Source organism: Chlamydotis macqueenii, chromosome 5, assembly GCF_036417535.1.
Source record: "Chlamydotis macqueenii isolate bChlMac1 chromosome 5, bChlMac1.mat, whole genome shotgun sequence".
Taxonomy (NCBI): Eukaryota; Metazoa; Chordata; class Aves; order Otidiformes; family Otididae; genus Chlamydotis; species Chlamydotis macqueenii.
In genome coordinates, this window is record NC_141560.1 from 23,084,126 (window position 1) to 23,103,935 (window position 19,810).

At 37.9% G+C, this 19,810-nt stretch overlaps 2 protein-coding genes across 2 annotated transcripts in view; one reads left to right on the top strand and one right to left on the bottom strand.

The window, feature by feature from the left end:
• Nucleotides 1-5,589, top strand: part of GTF2A1 (general transcription factor IIA subunit 1) — a 29,299-nt gene extending 23,710 nt beyond the window's left edge. The window contains exon 9 of the mRNA XM_086749325.1: nucleotides 994-5,589. Coding sequence (XP_086605451.1) covers nucleotides 994-1,101 — 108 coding nt within the window. The 3' untranslated portion in view covers nucleotides 1,102-5,589. The remainder of the gene's footprint in view (nucleotides 1-993) is intronic.
• Nucleotides 5,590-16,271: 10,682 nt separating this feature from the next.
• The window catches only part of TSHR (thyroid stimulating hormone receptor), a 58,366-nt gene continuing 54,827 nt past the window's right edge, over nucleotides 16,272-19,810 (bottom strand). The window contains exons 9-10 of the mRNA XM_086749324.1: nucleotides 19,242-19,430; nucleotides 16,272-17,679 (exon numbers count right to left, since the gene is read on the bottom strand). Coding sequence (XP_086605450.1) covers nucleotides 16,272-17,679; nucleotides 19,242-19,430 — 1,597 coding nt within the window. The remainder of the gene's footprint in view (nucleotides 17,680-19,241; nucleotides 19,431-19,810) is intronic.

Genomic DNA, 19,810 nt, shown 5'->3' on the forward strand with positions numbered 1-19,810 from the left:
GCCCCCTACGCCCCTCAGTATTTCTTGAGTTGATGCAAATAGCTGGACTGATCTCCCTGCTTAATCTTACAAATTTATTTTATTTATTTATTTTATTTATTTATTTTACAAAGCCTTAAAGGGGCCAGTATTTTAACTAGGAAGACTGTAAGTTGAAGTTGGAGCTTTGTGCCATCATCCCCAATACCAGAGATGTTACTTTTCTCAACTGAGATGTAAATAATATACAGTGACTCATTGTTGAGGAGAAATTCTTGCATGTAAGACTAATACATATATTCTGTATCAGCTTGTGCATTTTGTACCATAGAGATTTTCAGACTAAAAACATTGTAAGTAGTTCACTTGCCTTTCAATCAAAACTTAGCTTTTGGAAACCCAGAGTCAAACTCTAGTATTAGAAGTAGAAAGTTGAAGAGGCCTGCTATCTATCTACACATAACACAGTCAAACTAATTTTCATGCAGAATGGAGTTTAGACCAGAGGTGCAAATAATAAAGCTTAGTGTTTGACCCTTTCAGGATTTTAAATGTTGATTTAAAATGTTAAGTCTTTCTGTTACAGTGGTTGAAATGGGGATTTCTGTCTTTTGAGTGGAGTTTTATGGCTGTTGTAATCAAAGATAATTTAATCAAATCAGAGCAGCACAGGTGGATATATCTCTCTTCCTCTTTCTTTTCAGCCACCTCTAAAAATGGACTTTGTTCTTTGGATTTTGGAATGCCTCTGTGCTTGCATGGTTTTGTGGCAGTTGCTTTCCCTGGTTTAAAAAATGAAAAGAGAAAATACTGCTATATGCATAATTAGTTTTTGTTTTTCTTAGCTAAATGCAGAATTGATTTCTCAAGATATTTGTAGTAATTTAGTAATATATGTCTAATAGTTATTTTCATTTTTTTCTTGCCCTTATAATTTACTTATGCATTATTATCTATTTCTGATGCAGAGTAATAGTACAACTTTTCCCCCCCTTTTTTTTTTTTTTTTTTTAGATCCATAGAAGTAAAAACAAATGGAAATTTCATCTCAAAGATGGCATAATGAATCTTAATGGAAGAGATTATGTATTTTCCAAAGCCATTGGGGACGCAGAATGGTGAAGTTTTAAAAGACAAAACAAACAAACTCCCTGTAAAAGGAAAAAAAAAAATTAAAAGCAGGAAAGGTTGAGACTTGGACTTATACTCCAACCAAAATGTGTATCTGCACATCAGAAATAAACAAAAGTATTGGAACAAAGGTAAAACGTGGCAACAAAGACACTACTTCAGATGAGCAAGCCATGGACTGTAGCAGCTATAGCATTGTCTGGGAGCTGGTTTTGTGTGTTAGGAATACCTTAATTATCAATTCTACATACAGGTACCTACAGCTGGTATTTAGCATGTAAGGCTTTGTTCCCCCCCTTCTTCCCTTGATTTAAGATTTTAAAATACTTCTTCCACTGATTGAAGGAACTCTTCCCTTTGATAGATTATTAATCTGAAAATGCTTATTGTGTGTACAAATCTTTGCTTTGAACACTTCCTTTTGGTAGTGAGGATGGTCAGAATGTTACTTAAACTGCGTGCAAGCTTTGTACAGAAGGGTAAGAATTAAGGTGTTAAATTTTAAATAACTTGTATAAGGAAAATATTTTTAATTCTGATATGCTCATTAATTATTATATCTATTTGTTGTTTTCAATTAATTTCCCTGTAAGCAGGTTGTTCTTCCTAGCAGCTACAAATGGTAAAATGATCATTTATATTGCAAAATATTTTTAATTTCATGTAAGTGATACCTTTTAGCTAGGGCTGTATTTTTTAAGTACTAAGCACCAGAATCTCCTCCCCCCCCAAAAGTCAGATTACTTAACTTGTTAATTATATCCTTGCTGTTTGGTGGTGGTTCAGCATCACTGAACTGAAACGAATAATACAGTTTCTGTTGCTTTTTTTTTTTTTTTAATTTTTTTTAAAAGGCTTTGGAGACCTTTTGACTCAAATGTGTAGGTAATGGTATAATAGATGCATTCCTTCATCTGCTTTTTACACGTGTAGTCCAGACATCCACAAATAATTCAGCAGACCCCAAGAATGACTAAATTTTTAATATAGAAAATCATATAAAAATTGTAACATCCTGACTGCAACACTGTTAATCAAAGATCTGCTTTACTGAAAAGTATAGCCATAAGTTACCTGCAGCAGTTAATATCTCTAAACTTTAGAGATATGGCATGTAATTTAATGAAGAGAGCTGCACAGCGTTGAGAACACAGATTTTGTTAGAGTATCTTCAGACTGTCTTGGTAACAGAAAATCAAGCAGTCAGATGCACTAAACCTTGTGTAGTCACATTTTCACTTGCCTTTTCCAGAGGTGTGGTTTTGTGGTGTTTTTGGTTTTTTTTTTCATGGAAAGCAACAAGGTTACTCCCCCCTTCTTCCTTTCCTCTCCTGAGAAGTGAACACTTTTTCTTCATGCATAGGTTATTCTTGCAAACCATGCTTTCAGAAATGCAGTTACTTTTGAATGAGGAGAGGGAATGGGCATTATACTTCAGAAACTGTTGAGGAAGGATTGTTCATGTGGCTCAGCATTTAAAAAAAAAATTCTTTAATTGGGTGCTTGGAAAGATGATGAAAAAAGGACACAGCGAAGATAATGTAACTAAATTGGGGAAGGGTTTCAGAAGCAGACATTTGAACCATGATTTCTGACCTTTTTTTTTTTTGCTTGAGGATGAAACTTTTAAAATATTATTTAACAGTTACAAGTGTATTTTAGCAGTACATAATGACTGCTATAATTTTATTCTGATTTACTTGCCTCCAAGTGCGTTCATAATCTCAGTAGTTTGTAGAAAACTCAAAACACATTGTAAAGAGGGGTTTTTCGCTGTGATTTTGTATACCTGTGATCTCATTGGTACAGACTAAAACTGCCTGTAGGCTATGTCTGGAGCCATATGGTTGTTAGTAAGCCATCTACATACATAAGCGTTTTGAAAAGTTGACTGACATTTCTTCTAATTCATTTTTAAGTAATGGAATCATCATCTAGAGCATTTTTGGCTTGAGGCTTCTCAGTATCTCAAACAGATTGATGTTTGCTTTCTTCTGAACAAAGCAGATATTTTTTATTTTTTTTACCACTGTTGACACCTCTATGTACAACTGCAATGAACTCAATAATGTACCAGCTAATTCCTTCCCTTGCTTTTCCATATAATTAAGTCTTAAATAGTGGACTTCAGAAAAATTCCCGTAATGCTGCACAACAAAACCAATAAAAAGAAAAAAAAATCCCTTTAGCTATAGATTCCTGTTTGTACTCCTGGAAACCAGACTACTTGTACAACACTTTGCTTTCATACATCTTAGTGATTTTTTCACTCACATATGTATACGGGAAGCTGCATAGCTTTTTTATTTATTTTTAAGGGATAGCAGAAAAAGGTATCATAAGCTTAGCCTGTTCTGAAGGATGTTAGAAGCTTTCTGAACTTGCACAATGTCTTGCAAGCTAATTGTATGGTATGCTTTTCAGATAAGAAGTTCTATCTTCAAATACAAATACCTGTGAAGTTTTTGGAAAGCCAGTCAAACGTGAACATACCAAACAGTGCTCTTATTGCTACATCAAGTGTTCCTTTTTTTAAATCAAAAAGCATGTTTTAATTTCATTTTATTGTAGCAGCTTGCTGTAAGAATGTAGTTTGCTTAATTTTATTATTGTACTTGAATTTTTAATCATGGTTTTAACAATGTAACTGAACAGACCATTTCATTAGGTTCCAAAGAAACCATTCCTTTCAGAATGGGCAAGGGATTCCCATGTTCGTAGTTCATAAATTACTTCCTCCCCCACCCTTGGAAATAGGGGTTTTTTGTGTTGGGTTGTTTGTTTTTTTTTTTCCCCCTCCATTTAAATAGTTTAGTATTATGGAAACAATTAATGATTTCAAGAGGGCTTATGTTAAAATTTGCACAGATAATGGAGCACCTTTTTATGATGGAAAAAATGGGGAAGGATAACTTCATAATTATAACCATGGTGGCTGATGGAAATTTGTAGAGCAGCTGGGCAAAATTAGGAGTCTTGTGCCTTTTCAGTTTGCAGAATACCTGTTTTGCCAGTATGAGTTACTTTTTTTGATTCCTGAGAGTAAATTTCTTGCAGTGCTTCAATCAGAAAAGCAAATTTTTTGCTCCAATTCTGTTGGGTTTTAGTGTGTGCAATCATTTTAAAACATCTAAGTTGAAAACAAATTGAAATATGTTTTCTGTTAAGGAGACAATAGAGAAAAGCTAGTCACATAGGGAACTTTATATTGGACTATTTAAATAAAATATGTTTTTATTCCCCCTCAGTTGCTGGTTAGGAACAAGATTTTTTTGAGGCTTCATACTCCTTGTTCCTGCACTGTATTCACAAGTTGCATTTGAACATCTTTCAGTTTTCTAAACATGATTTAAAGTGATAATTGTGGTCAGAGTTTATTACCAAGGATATGATACGTGATTCTGAAGCACAGTTTCTAGAAAAGAGCAAAGAACATGTTGTGTCATGTAACAGATTTTTTTATAAATGTTTTTTCTATTTCTGCTGCACAATTAGGAGTGATAAAGGAAGCTTCATTGAGTCTGAAAATAATTCCACCTCTTGACAGTTAGCTGTAATTATGTCCACCACGTAACACTACCAGAGTAAAATTTCTTAATTCCAGTGAAGGACTTAGAGACCTTGTTAACTAAAGTTCATTTTGATTCAGTCTTTTCAATTGAAGAAGCTCCTTTAAAAACAATAAAGCCCTCCAAAATTTCCCGCAAAGCAAAAACTTCCTTAATAGAATGCAATAAGTTGTCCAGGAAACGAACAGTGGTTTTAGGATAATGCACACTGGATTGATACTGTGCTGCCTTACACAGCATTGTGGGGTTTGTTATCTGCCACCCCACCCACACACCCTGACTGAAATTAGAATTCTTTCCAGACTTTGAGATTAGTGACTCTGCAAGATGAAGAAACTTGCACATTGTTACATATTGGTGTCTGGCATTTTTAAAGTCTCGTTTTCCCATTGCTGTGATCAGTTGGGAAATGTTTAAAAACCAGTCCATTGGTTTCCCTGTTGTCTACTTTTTTTTCAGGCAGTTCATGCAGTGTGTCTTTTAATTATTATTTGGTGGATAGGACATTGTGGAACAAAAGCAGCTTTTTTTTTAAGCGGAAGAACTAACTACCTTGGGTTAGCTATATGTACAGTCATCCAATGAGACATGTTCCAGAGTACCAATAGATTGCGGAGTGGGGGAATATCCTTTTTTGCTGTTCTGAGCTACTATTGTCAACTGCTGTTGTACATATACTGTTATGTGTAAGGGGGTAAATATATTTATTATGTTTGTAAAATTCATTCTGTACAATTGCAGATCAAGGTTGCTCCTCTGTGATATACAGGATATTATGTTTCAAAGGCCATGCTTGGAATACGATTAGAGAACTTAGTATTTTGATGTACTAAGACCTATTTTAAGTTTAATATTTTGCCTTTGCAAAAACTTTAATTAAAGATGTTATTTAAAAATGTTTGCCACTTCATTTACTATCTTGCATGTGCATTTGTTTAATATATGAGGCTCAATGACTATTATAGAATAACACTGAAGATTCTGAGTTTATTTTCATCATGCGCAGGTAACTTCACTGTCACCTACCTGCTGAGTTTGCCTTGCAGACTTTCCATTTAACATCATCACAATGTTATAAGAATTAACATTTTAATATTGAGGCCAGACGTCCATATTTATTTAAGAATTTTCTCCCTATAGTAACTTGAGACTTAGATCTTGAGATGAGATTGGTTGAATAACTTGGTGTGCTGTCTGAATGTTAGCCCTGTAAATGGCAATGCAAGAAAACATCAAGAAGTAAAACAGAGTTCTTGGATGAGAGCTGGCTGATCATGAAGGTTTTGTCTTCATCAGTGAAACCAATTTGACAGAATTGCTTTCTAGTGTAAGCAGGTGACATCTTTTTAATTCCTGGTTAACAGGAGTGTCTTGAGATTTATTTTTAAATGTAAATTTTGAACTTGAAATTCTAAGTATAATTAGAATGTAAGCTATAGGCTATACTGTCTGTATAGGGGGTTGTATTCTGGAACACGGTGATTTTAAAGTAATCTTTTAGCTATTGTGGTGTAAAGGTATAGCAAAGCAAGAATCACAAGGAGTCGTATTTTTTTTCTAATGCTTGAGGGGTTGTTTTTTGTCCTAATACTGTTCTTGCCCTCCAGCCCTTAACACTTAGGCAAGTCTGAAGAAAAACAGTACTGCTTTTCCCATAAAATTTGCCTTACCTGTCATCTTAAAAATAATTTGGAGATGATTCTGGATAAATAACTATCAGAAATTAAGATGTTTTACCAAAAAAGATGGTTGCTGTCTGAGTTTGCATACTGTGTAAGAAAAAAAATACAGCTTGGAAGAATTACCTGTTGTTCTGGACAAGATGTTTTCAAAAAGACTCTAAAAAAAGGAGGGAAAGCAGAATGCTGACGAATTAGTAGCAAACTCAAGGTAAAACACACAAAAAGTTGGATTTCCTCCCTGTGAGGAAAGATGAGAACATTATAATTGTGAGTGTTAATTGTGCTCTCCCAGCTGTGCATGAGCAAAGTATTTCAAGAATATTTTGGGGGCAAAAGCAAGCATATTTTAAAAATACCTGGTTGTTTTTTTTTTAATCCGTTTGATTTTTTTATGGCTTTATTATTTTAATTGTAGAGGTATGAGAAGATAAGAATCTTGGGCTATTAGCATAGCTTTCATTATATCCCCATTTAGTTTCAACTGCACATCGTTCCTTACGACTTGCCTTAAACTGTATCAGCTTTGGAGTTCGTGTTTTGTTTTTGTTTTTTTTTTAACCCAAACTTTTGTTTGTAAAATACCCTGTTAAAGACTGAAGGTCTTGCTGCTTGTTTTCAGAACAGACTCGCTCTTTTTTCAAACTATTTTTTTCCACTACTAATGGGATTATGCCAACACCACTCTAATTCTTTCAGATGTAATGACATCTATAATGCAGTCAAACGAACTGCAGTTGAACTACTTTTGACCTTCAGTGTGGATATATAACATTCAGAAATGTGGTTTTATGACAGTTTTCTTTTCTTGAGGGTGAAGACTTTCCTAAATATTTTTTGTGTGAAATGCCTGTGCAATTACATCTTTTTACATAGTATAAACGTGTATGTCCTTGCATGACCTGAAAGAGGGTTGCCTGAAATAATGAGGTAATATGGAGAGGGAATAAGTAACTGAAAATGATACTGTGTTGCCCTTTCGTGTCCATTGATCAAAATCACCTCTCTGAAGATGGATATTGGAGAAGCTGGTATTATAAAATCACTTTCAGTGATAACTATTTAAAAAAAATATATAACCAGGTTATATATATCTAGTTTTTATTTTCTAGTTTTTGTTTTCATTTTTAGTTAAATTTTGTCAGCAAAAAGTTATTGAAATTAAAACCAGAAAGTGGTCAATTCAATTTGGATAAGTATATTTCAATAACAAATCCAAACCAAAGACTATGATTAAATTTTAAAAATAAAAAAATCCTATAGCACAAAGTGTGTTACATGTGGACGTATGATTCTGTCAAGGTAGAAAAGAGGTGCCAAATAAAGCAGAACTGTACTGCAGACAAGCCCAGACAAATCTGAATTCCAAGAGAGTTGGGATATTGCTTTCCAAGTGCAGGAGCTGGCAGGATTTAATGTCAAGGAAAAGAAAATTCCTTCCTAGCTGGAGATGCAGAAAATGGTTTAGGCTAGCAAAATAAGGAAGGCAGTCTTTTCTGTCCAACTGCCTGGCTTCCTGATTTTTCCAAATGCTTATTCCCATTTCTCCTAGGAATCCTGCTGCAAAGTCTTGACAGATAGGACTCCTCACGTGCCCTGCCGTACGAGGATTTCGTACAGACCTTTCCCTTCAGAGGAACAACTGGCTGATTCCAGGTGGGTTGTCTGGATTCAACAGGTGGTATATTCTGGGAAACAGTGTTCTGTAGAGTACAGCCTTTCTGAAAAGGATGCATCACAGAATTTACCCTGTGGAAATTGTGCTTGTAGGTTTTGTTCTGTAGGTTTTGCCTTTTTTTCAGAAAACTCCAATTTTTGCAGGATGGAAGCTCTTTTCTTCTGAGCTTACTTTTTTTTCCAAGCTTTTGACAAAGACAAAGCATTAGTGCTGAGAGTATTATTTCTGACATGCTGTTTTTTGTGGACTGAATTTGTCTGTGATTTTAATAAGTAGTTTTAATCTTAAAACATTAAAGCAGCATCTAGTAAAACTCTGTGTATGTGTAGAGAGTTGACAAAAGGCTTGATAAGTGTGATGATGATACTGATGTTAAAAATTGGTTACCTAAAAAAGAAATATATTCACGTTGCAGATGCTTCTGCACATATCACTTAAGTTGGTTTTGGGTGGGGGCAGAGGGAGAGAGGAACAGATCTTAATTTTAGCAGATCAAGCTACTGTTTATTCAGAATATCTTTTGGCTTTAATTTTCTGTCCTAAATTGTGGTCATATCCCTAAACAGATTTGTAATTTCTCCATGAAGTTGCTGTGTATATGTTGCCATGTAGTTTAAATAACTTCAGATAATAGATGGTAAATGTAAAGTACTTAGTTGAGTAGAGCATGGGGTTCCTTCCATAGTAGAGAGAGGAGACGGAGAATCTGTAACAAGGAAACTGAGAGAGCACAGAGGATAAAGATAAAAGAAGGTAGCCAGACTTCTTATGAAAAATCAAAGATAGAGTGAAAACATACTTAGTTGTTGAGAGAGAAGTGTATGTAAGGAATAAAAAAACCCTTTTTTCTTTCTGAACTTTTAATGGGAAGGCACATCTGCCAGCATGTCAGCCACCCTTCCTAATTTTACCTATTATTGAAATACACTTCTTGCAGCTTTATACTGACACATCATTGCCAAGTTTAATTGCAAATCTGTAGCTGGCTAAAAAAAATCATTGATCTGTTGTTTCCACAGCTCCCTCTAGGCAGCAGCAGTAATCCACATACGATTTGGGGAATTCTTTCACTACAGTCAAACTGATATCAGCATTGTACATGCAGCACAAATACAGCCTTCGTGCTTCTTGGTATTTCAGTGCTATCGTGTATGTGCCAGTCAGCAACAAGCTGTGGAGAAGACAGACATTCAGAGAGTGCCACAGGATTTCCAGTGAGAAGTTTTTTGTTAAAACTCATGTTACTGCTTGGATTTGATTTGTTGCAGCTTTGCCTTCAAAAAAGACAGGGAGTGCTGTCATTTTTCTTCACTTTTCAAAGAAAAACTGCTGTCATTTCAGCTGAAACTGTTTAGCTGTAAGACAGCCAGTGTGTGTATGTATGGCTGTCTAGCCAGTTATCAGTCTCAGTGTTTGCAGCAGGGAGGCTCTTCTTGGCAGCGAAGTAGGTCTTATAAAAAGTATCACAGTATATACTGCAAGTAACAAGCCAACAATTCCAATCACACTGTAATGACTGCTTAGTAAGCTCTTGGATATATGTTGTGAATGAAGTTTGGTGTTCACAACAGATTTCATTCCTTAAAAAAGAGAAGAAACACGGAGAACCTGAAGGAGACTCCTCATCACAGCTGCATAGTGAATAGCTGAGAACCAAAATGAGTGTGCTCCTCCTCCTCTAACTACCAAAGCTTCATCAGCTTCAGCTGAACGGCACAGGTGTGCAATAGTAAAGATATGACTTCAGATGACCACACATAGAAGGATTATCATTGCATGTAATCAAGACAGTGCAGAAGGCTCCTACCCAAAAATAGGGTAAGATTCAAGTTGATTCATGTGCATCCTGCAAAAGCTCTTGGAAGGAGTAAGCTCAGAATGGCCTCTCTGAGGTCCAAGTCCTTTGCTGCAGCTGATGAGACTTTTCCATGTTTTGAAATATTTTCAAATACCCAGTATTTTCAGGGTGGAAAATGAGGAGAGGCAGTTACAAAAATTAAAAATTTCCACAGGGTTGGTATCCTGTTTAATCTGAGAACCTGATAATTTGAGGTACTGTGGCAATTCGTACGAATGTGCGTGCATGGAGGGGCAGGTGCGGGATAGGTACGGGAAGTTAGAACTGATGAGTTCTGCTGATGAAACGCTCTGCGTATTGAGCCTCCGTTTGTTCCCTTTCACATGATGATTTCTAGTCACACAAAAAGAAGTTGGGTCAGGTGGAAGTGACTAAACAGATCAAAAGTATTTCAGCTTTATGTAGATGTATTGCTGAAGCAGTGTGAATTCTAGGTTGATGATGCTGTCACAGTCTCTCAGTGTGCGTCACTAAGACCTCTTAACCGTCTTCTGTTCCAGGGCATGATGATGGCCCTTCAACACCTTGTGCCTTAGCCCACAAAGCCTACATCAAAGTGCAGTCAATGTGTTTTCAGAATCCCTACCAAGGAGGAGGGGAGTGCATAATGGTAAGGCATGATATCCAACTAATTTTGTGCCTTACCTTGTCCAATTTTAACTACAACTCAGAAACCATTTGTTTACTGAGTGGTTTTAGAGTGAGGATGCCTGCCATCTGTTACAAAAACACTACAGATTATGCTGCTATTACTCATCAGCCTGCCCAAACAGCCTGGAAGGGGAGGTTTTTGTTAATTTTAACACAGAAGCATAGGAGGTCTGACCAAATCAAACTTCACTTTTAAAGGAGTTTTTTTGGTACAGGTTTTCTAAAGACTATACTGTGAGCATTAATATTTAAATTATCCAGCAAGAAAGGAAACAAAAGTACTTTTCACTTATGTTAATAAACCAAAATGTTATGGTAGTGATTTGAAATCTACCTTTTATTACTTGTGCTGTTTTCAGATTCCAGGATACCATAGCAGGGTGTGCTTTACTTTGACTGTAGCTGACCTGTTGCAGATGGTGCCATCTAGAACGGATGCCTACTCAATGAAAAAACCCACATATCTCTATAGGTGGAGAGAGAGGAGACTAACAGAGGTCAGCTGTAGCCACTTTAAACTAAATTGCTCAGAGGAAGTTCTAGGTCCTCTTAACAAAGGCTCCAGCTCAACTTTACAGCTTTTTGCTACAGTGTCTGAGAATGAAGAAATCTTTCATATTAGTACCAAACATTGCAAATAGAGTCACAGAACTTTATGTAGAGAAAATAATAGCATTTTCTGCCACCTCGAAACAGGATTTTCTGTTCTCTGATCTGAAATCTCAGAACCAGCCAAAGCCCTGAGGAGTGGTAACGCTGGCTCTTGCCATTTCTGTGTAGGGTTTTGAGAGAAGGCAGCTAGCCTTTGCCCTTTCCCTTCAGCCATAGGCTCAAATCCATTGAGGTAGTGCTGTGAACAGAGGATATGCTCTTCTTCACTGAGATGGATTTTTTTTTTTTATCTACACGGGCTCTGTTGTCATGCCTACTGAAGGAAGATGCGTTTGAAGCGGTCTTTGCAGTCCAAATAGGGCAACTGCTTGAAGACAAAAAAAGTGGCTGCCATGGAACAGACCAAAAGTCCATCTATGCCAGAATTCTCCGATAGCTGCTGACGGTGTATGGGAAGCAAAGCATAAAAGAGTAGGCAAGCATGTGTGATACACTGCCTAAGTACTCCCTCCCATCCGCTATGTATTCAGAGTTCAGAAGCATCTTGAGACAGACAGTTTTTGTGTTTTTAGTATCTTTCCATGAATTTATCTTCCATGAATTCTTAGGCTCTCCATAAACCTATGTAAACTTTATTACTCAGAGCAGCCTTTGGCAAGAGGTTCAGTAATTCACCTACTCCTGCCTGCTCATGATTTTATCAAGCTTTGTCATCTCCCTTCTAGTCTGAGGGGTCCTACGTTACTGAGTAATTCCTTAGCTGTAACTCCAAGCCTTTCATTCTCCTTGCTACCCTACTCTGAAACTTTTCTAGTTCTGTTGTTTTGTTGCGGAGATAAGAGCTACATTATTCAAGGTGCACGTTTAGACAGTGATGTAATAATTACGGCTTTATGTTCTACTGCTTCCCAATAATATAATTTGATGCTTTTTTGATCTCCAGGAAGCATAAGCTGGTATTTTCGTGGACTTATCTACTGTACCCCATAGATCTTGTTCCTGAATTGGTGTTGTCAGCTCAGAGCACATCATTTAAGATGTCAGTTTGTCTTTTTTTACCTTGTATATCACTTTATATTTTTCCTCACTAAATTCCTCTTGCCAGTCATTCAGCCTTAAGAAGTCTTCCTACAGTTCTTCATAGCCATCTGGTTTTCTTACTGCTCTTCTGTTGCTCTGAATATCTTAATATTATGGCAAACTTTGTTTCTTACTCTTCACTCCTTTTTCCAGGTCCCTTATGAACATACTGAACAGCATAGGCCTCAGAGGAATAACTATATATTCCTTGTCAGTTGTTGGCTTGTTGGATTTTCTTCTTGCCTATAAGCTTAATTGTCCTAGCTGATGCCAGTTAGCATCTACAACTGAGGAAAAAGATTTTTTCCTTGCACCCTAAAGCTTCAGGTTATCTTGGATGTAATTAACGATGGTTTTGTAACCCCCAGAGCTCAGCAGTACTAGTACTGTTGCTTTCCATCCCTGTTGCATTGTGTGAGATGGCTGTTTAGGATATCCCTTTCCCTGCCAGTGGTGGGGAAAAGCCCAAAACCTCTGTCAAACCGCGTGTCATGTTGTAGGTCTTTTTGACTGTAGGCCAGCCAAGGAGAACAGTGAAGCTGATTGCACGAGAAATAGTATTAACTTATTTTATAGGAAAAATATTTTAAAACCTTCATAAAAACTTGCTGAGCCTCTTAAAATTTTAACCAAAACATTTTATTCCAATGCTCTGCATTTTTTCTAAAGTATTCTAGAGAAAATACACACTGAATGCCAGAAATAATACATCTTGCTGAGACAGATTTAAAATAGCAAGTATTCTGTGAGGGTATACGTAAAACCAAAAATGGCTGAAGGGATTAATCAGAGCAGAAATGGAAGAAAGTGTCTATAGGATACAAACATTTATAAGAAAAAGTCTGGCAAATAATTTAAAGTCTATTGCCTGGATCTTTCCAATAGCTTTTAAAATATTTTTTACCAAGTTAAACACAAGAAGGAATATGTAAGACATAAGCCAGCAATACCAAACTTTGTTCATAAAGGCAATATCACAGAATTCTTTTAATAGACAAAAATATATGCAATGATGGGCTATAAAAAAGTTCAATAATATGTAAATACATGTCACCCATTAGTAACAGGAAACAACTGTATTAATTCAAAAGTATACTGCAATCAGTCCAGTGTACACATCTTTCCAATATTGTACTAGTTTCCATGAAACATTCTGTTTTTTTAAGGTGAAAAGAGATTTGAAATAAGTGACCCATGTTACTTCTAAAATCCCTTTAAAAATAATTGCTGATTTAGTTTTTTCTCTCTTTCTGAAAAAGAATACGATCAAAGCTTGGATTTTCTTTTTCACTGGTATCTGTTCAGTCTGTAGCAAAAACGTACAGTTTGTCTGTTAGAACTTGATTGTCTTAGCTGCTGTTGAGATACTAAGTAAAGGCACTCAGGAAACTTTTTATCCCTTTAATGATTATGCCAGTGTCAGAAGGGTGACAGAACCTGGGGGCAGGGGTTGCATTTTGTGTGAGACTCTCAGACACGGCCAGAGCATTCCAAATGCAGCTATTTCAAGAGTAGGAAATTTTGCTGATCAGCACACTTAAGAAACTACCTGTATGTTTCTGATTAACACCAGATTAGTCTAGATCACAGAAGAGGAGGTCATAAATTATCTGCATGGTTTTCAGCAGCTTTAGTTTCAAAGTTTACTGACAATTGCCCAAAAATGGAAGCATGTCCATCCCCAAAATAATCAGCTAAATTAATCATTAATGCAATATTGTAGATTTTTAATGGCATTAACAATGACAGAATGTCGTGGTTTTGTTTAGTGAGGGGGCCTAAGGTGGTAGCTTCTGTAGGAAACTGCTAGAAGTCGCTCCCCTTTGTTCAGGGGACTTGGCCGAGCCTAGGGCGGACCCACTGCTGGCCAAGGCCGAGCCGATTGGTAGCAGAATGTCTCGTGATAACGCCTCTGCGATAACGTATTTAAGAATGGGAAAACAGAAAAAAAGAGAGAGGAGAGAAGATGTGAAGGAGCTGAGCGGGGGCAGAGGCGCAGAGGGGGAGGCGCAGGCCTCATGGGCCTTGCAGGCCTCACCCTCTGGCCTCTCGCCAGGCAGCCGACTGGGCCCGACTCGGTCCAGCCCGGCTGCAAGAAGTGAAAAGGAGATGAGAAGTGAATGAGATGTAAAAAGGATCCTGAGAGACATCTACCAGCCTGTTGTGAGGAACGGCTGCAGACGCCAAGGTCAGTTCAGAAGGAGGGGGAGGAGTAATGTGGCTCCTGGCCAAGATTCCCCTGCAGCCTGTGGTGACGACCATGGTGGAGCAGGTTGTCCCCCTGCAGCCCATGGAGGTCCACGGAGGAGCAGAGATCCACTTGGAGCCCGTGAAGGACCCCGTACCGGGGGAGGTGGATGCCTGAAGGCAGCTGTGGCCCGTGGAGGGCCCGCTGGGACAGCTGTTCTGGAGAGACTGAACTCCGTGGAAGAGATCACCCAGGCCGGAGCAGTTCCACAAAGGACTGTGGCCCGTGGGAGGGACCCCACACTGGAGCAGGGGAGGAATGTGAGGAGTTCTTCCCCCGACCATGAAGAAGCGGCGTGAAACAACGTATGATGAACTGACCGCAACCCCCATTCCCTCTTCCCGCCTGTGCCGCTCAGGAGGGGAAGGTAGTAGAGATAATGTTAAGCTTGGGAAGAGGGAGGGGTGGGGGGAGGTTATCTTGTTTTCGGTCTCATTCTCCTGCTGTTTGTAGTAATAAATGAATAGTTTTCCCCAAGTCGAGTCTGTTTTGCCCGTGACGGTAACTTTAAGGATTTCTCCCCGTCCTTATCTCAAACCTTGAGCCGTTTTTCCTTATATTTTCTCTCCCTGTTCTCTCGGAAGGTGGGGGGAGTGAGAGAGAGACTGCGTAGTCTGGTCCGATCGGGGCTGAACTACGACACAGAATCAATTTTTATGAGACCATCTCACAGAGCTGGTTAATCTAGGCACTTGTTTCTGCTTCCTGAAGCAGCCTTCCTTTATACTCAGGAATATGGAATCGAATTAAGTTTGAATTGGAGTATGTACATGGCATTTGCAATCATGCCATTTCCAGCTCTAGTAGTTAGCAGCTTGAAGGGCTCTACTATTACATTTTTCTGGATACTACTAATCGACGTTGTAAGAGATCTGACTATTGTTTGCTCAGTTTCATTACAGTTCCTCAAATAGTATAAATTTATTAAAACCAGTATAGATATTACAAAATTAACTTTAAAATACCTACCTGAAGGCAAAGATTCGCCCAATATTATCTGGTCTTCACAACAAATTCAAACTAAACCATCTCCTAAGTAGGTTTATCAAAAAGTGAGAGAATGATAGTAAGGGAATTTTTGCAGCATGTGAAGACAAATACCCTAGTGTTTCTTACCTATTATTTTACAACCAACCACAAAATCAATAACACTTGCTTTTTACTGCTATAAAGACAATCTGAAAAGGCTTCTTTTCCCACATCAACCAACTAAACCAAGAACTGCAAACACGAGACTAGATTCATTTTAGGTCAGGATGGCAGAAGCAGAAGGAATCTGTTCCATTTTAGGCTCTGGTGGAAGTTTTAGAAATTTGCTATTTGAAAATCAACTGAACCTTTTGACACATAGGCAGTTGGCATTTGAGAACTTCAGCCTTTATTTTTTTATCTCGTTTTAATTATGAAACTTTGTCCTTTTTTTCAGTCATACAAGTACCCCTCCAATTTTATGCTTGGTCTCCTGCTTCCTTAAATTTTTAAAATGAGGTTATATTTCATATTTTTTGAGTTTATATATATATATTTTCCTATTTAGGTAGAGTCTTCATACCTACTTCCAGCATTATAATCAGAACAGTATCTTTTGACCTGTAACTGATAAGAGCGTGAGACAAGAGGTTCAAATGGGTGACTTGTCTGAAAGACCACTCTGAAGGTACTTTCAGACATCAGAAAGGATAGGCTAGGGAAAAAGGATATGGAGAACATGTTGTTATCTTCTCGCTCGACTTGCTGTATGCTCAGCCACCTCTTGGCCAGATTGTGTCTGTGATACTTTGAGATGTTATAGCTCAGTTTGCTTGCATTCTTCCACGAGAGTTTGGTTCTGCATTGTCACGGCAGGAAGGTAATCATTGACTGGGTCTTGAATGCTTGTAAGAATCTGACCTATCCCTCGGCTGATTCTCTGCCCATAAGAACCGCTGCTGTTTTTGGCTGAGATTGTCTGACCTCTGTAGACTTGAGCCTGATGCTCACATATACCAAACTTGCTTAGCAGGATAAACACATCTCTTCTGAAGGCTTTGGTGAAAATAGCATAAAGAAAGGGGTTGGCACAAGAATTGAGTGGGTAGAAGAGTACCAGCAAAATCTTGGAATTGGTGACAGTTATCAATGGTTTGTTCATAATGGCAGATAAAGCATGGAAAGAGATGGGAGCCATGCACAGAAAGTCGGTGAAAATCAACACAGCCATCCGCTTGGCAATTTTGGTGTCCTTGTCCCCTGACTTGTACTGAGGGTTTCGCACGGTTACATAGATTTTTATGTAGCAAGCACAAATGATGACAAAAGCAATAATGTTACATATTAAAACGAAGACAACGTAGGCTTCAGCCACCGGTGTTTCAGTGTCCATAGGCAAGCAGATGCTGACTTTGCTATAGCTGCTGACACCAACCAGTGGCAAAACAGCAAGAAGAAAGCACGAGAGCCACCCTCCCAGCATGATAGCCAAGGCATGCCGGAGGCGAATCTTCCGATCTGGGCGCATGGCAAATGTGATGGCGTACCAGCGCTCCAGGGTGATCACAGTCAGTGTGTATACAGAAAGTTCACTAGCAAAGACAGTGAAAAAGCCAGCTGTGTTGCAACCAGGCCCAGTCTGCCACTCTATCGCGTGGTTATAGTACTCTGACCTGGTAGAGAGATCCACTGAAGCAATCAGCAGGAGGTATAACCCCATGCAAAAATCAGCAAAGGCCAAGTTACACATCAGAAAGCGTGGTACAGTCAGTTTGTAATGGCTAGTGAGAAGGATGAGGAGGACAAAAATGTTACCTAGGATGGCCAGCAGGTTAACAAACCACACCACAATCCTCAGAAACTGATATCCCATTATATCCTCACAGGGATTAAACTCATCAGGCTCTGGAGTGCATATTACGTCTTCATTGCCTCCACAGACAGGATAGTCATAATGACTGTCAAAGGTCTGGACGTCTTCGATTTGAGGGTTCTTGAGCTCTTGGCCAAAGCCAAGATCTCCTCCGTGGTCTTCCAGAAAAAGGTAATAATTGGAATTTTCATGAAAATTTGTGAACTTGATGTTTCTGTCATACACAGTATCAGTGTGGTCTGTGTATTCTTCTGCATAATCTTTGTAAAGTGGACCTCTGAGAGCTTTGACTGATCTTCTCTTACGAAAGCTGTGACTGCCATTCTGGTTACATGCCAGGTACTGCAGGATTCTGAAAGAGTAGAGGGGGAAATTGCTGCTGGCATTTACAGTCTGACTGGAGTACAGCAAGTAAACAGAGGGAAGGCTTCAAAAGCAAATCACTGTGAATGAAAATGTAGCTATACAAATGTGATCAGATGCATTTCTGTTAACAGAAGATATAGTGAGCAATAAGCTTGAGCATTTCTGGGCTTTTTTTAAAGTATATTTTTCCTTTCTGTGTTGCTATCGGCTATTCCCAGTACTAATTTGGCTTGTTCAGCATCCATAATCCCTCCTCCTTCTTGGGATTTACGTTCTTAGTAGGTAACAAGACTTTTATCTGCTGTTTATAACTTCTTAGATAATGCACACAGTATTACTTTCCTTTTCATTTTTGCTCACAAGTAAATTTTTCACAGAACTTCTATCATTTTAATTTCTGTTCTCTATATTTTCTGTAGGTGCTTTACAGCTAACTAGCAGTAAAGTGGTTGGGAATCCTGTACCTTTTGGTGTGATGCACCTGTACAGATTTGTAGTTGAAAATATTTCATGCTTTTTAGTAGGAAAAAAATAGCAATTTGGCAGCAAAATTTTTGATCACTCTGATCCACTGTCACATAACCTTTGTCATTTCTCATTTCCAGGTGTGTGGAATTTGAGATTGCTTACAATTAGGTCTGAGAAATTCTCATCTCTACTAATAGACAAACAAATACTTGTTTCTTTCAGTCATTAGATTGTTCTTGCTTCTTTCTGCACATTGTTCCTGTCCAGGTTTTGAATCTCTCCACTCCTCTGTTTTATTTCTGTCCTCACTTTTCCAGTCGATTGTAATTGTGAATGATGTTGCTTTGTGAGTTTATTATTGAATAATTAATATATTTTTAATATAGTATGCATTCCAACCACAAATACTGCAATACTGAAGACTGGGACTGTCTTCCTAAATCAGGGGCTGGCCTGGATAAGAATTGTCTAAACCTTATTAAACTTTGGATAAATTTACAATGGATTTGCATTCTGCAGTAAAATTCTGCTACTAATTGCAGTAAGGCATTGCCCCTCCCTCCCTCCCCCTAGCAGATGAGTCTCTCTGTTGCATCAGGACATTTATAAATGTATTTTTTTCTTTCCAAAAGCTATCCGCAGCTGTTCTGATGGGAGGCTGGAAATCCTGCCAAAATGGAATTTGAAGTAAACTGTCTACATGGTTATTACAGAATCATTTATTCTGAGCTTTTCAGTTAGAAAGCATATGAGACATGAGGCTATAACCCCTCCAAAATTTATTTTTCTAGGCCTTGCTAAGAGTGTTCTATGTTACAGCACAGTACCCTTTTCTTTTTTTTCCCCTTTAATTCTGGGCTCAACAAAAGGAGGAGCTGTTGCAAAACGTCCTGCAAATTGTTATATCAAAAATTATTTCTTCTGTCAGTTTGAAATTGTAATCTCTGCTTCAAAGAATGTCTTCTGTTGTACCTAGAAAAAATGGTCACAAGCGTGACAATAGATATAATTTTATATTGATACTAAAACATTGTCTTCACTTACATACTTTAAAATTTAACGTAAGTTAGTGAAACTCACCCGCCCCTTTTTTTCCAGCTTTTGAAAGCACAGCAGTGACTTGGATATGATAGGTCAGCTCGCATTAGCTGAAGAAATATCTTTACAGCTGGTAGTTTCTTTAAAGTCCATGTATTTTTGGCCATCAGTTCTTTAAGGCTTTCCAGTCCTTTGACTGGAAGGTTAGCAACGGCTGTTCTGGAGACATCGCTGGGTAAAGGGAGAAAAAGACAAACATCAGAATATCCAGCAACTAGATCAGATTATTTTTCAGATTCTCACAGAATTTAGGAGTTTCATAGAATTCTACAGCAAAAATGAAATCCAGCAGAGATAGAAATTTTGTATCACTTTGCTAGGTTCTGATACCATTCAAATCCACAGTGTTTTTCTGTCTTTTAAAGCTCTTTAATATCTCATAGTGCAGAATATGGATGATAAAGAAATATCAGGACTTTTAAAATTACACCTTTAAAGCCAACCAGATACAAATGCATATGCAAAACCAAAGTTTTAAAAATTCTTTGAAGAAATCACATCTTCCATTGGAAAGACCTATTTTCCTTTAGGCCTCTTTAGAATCATTTTAA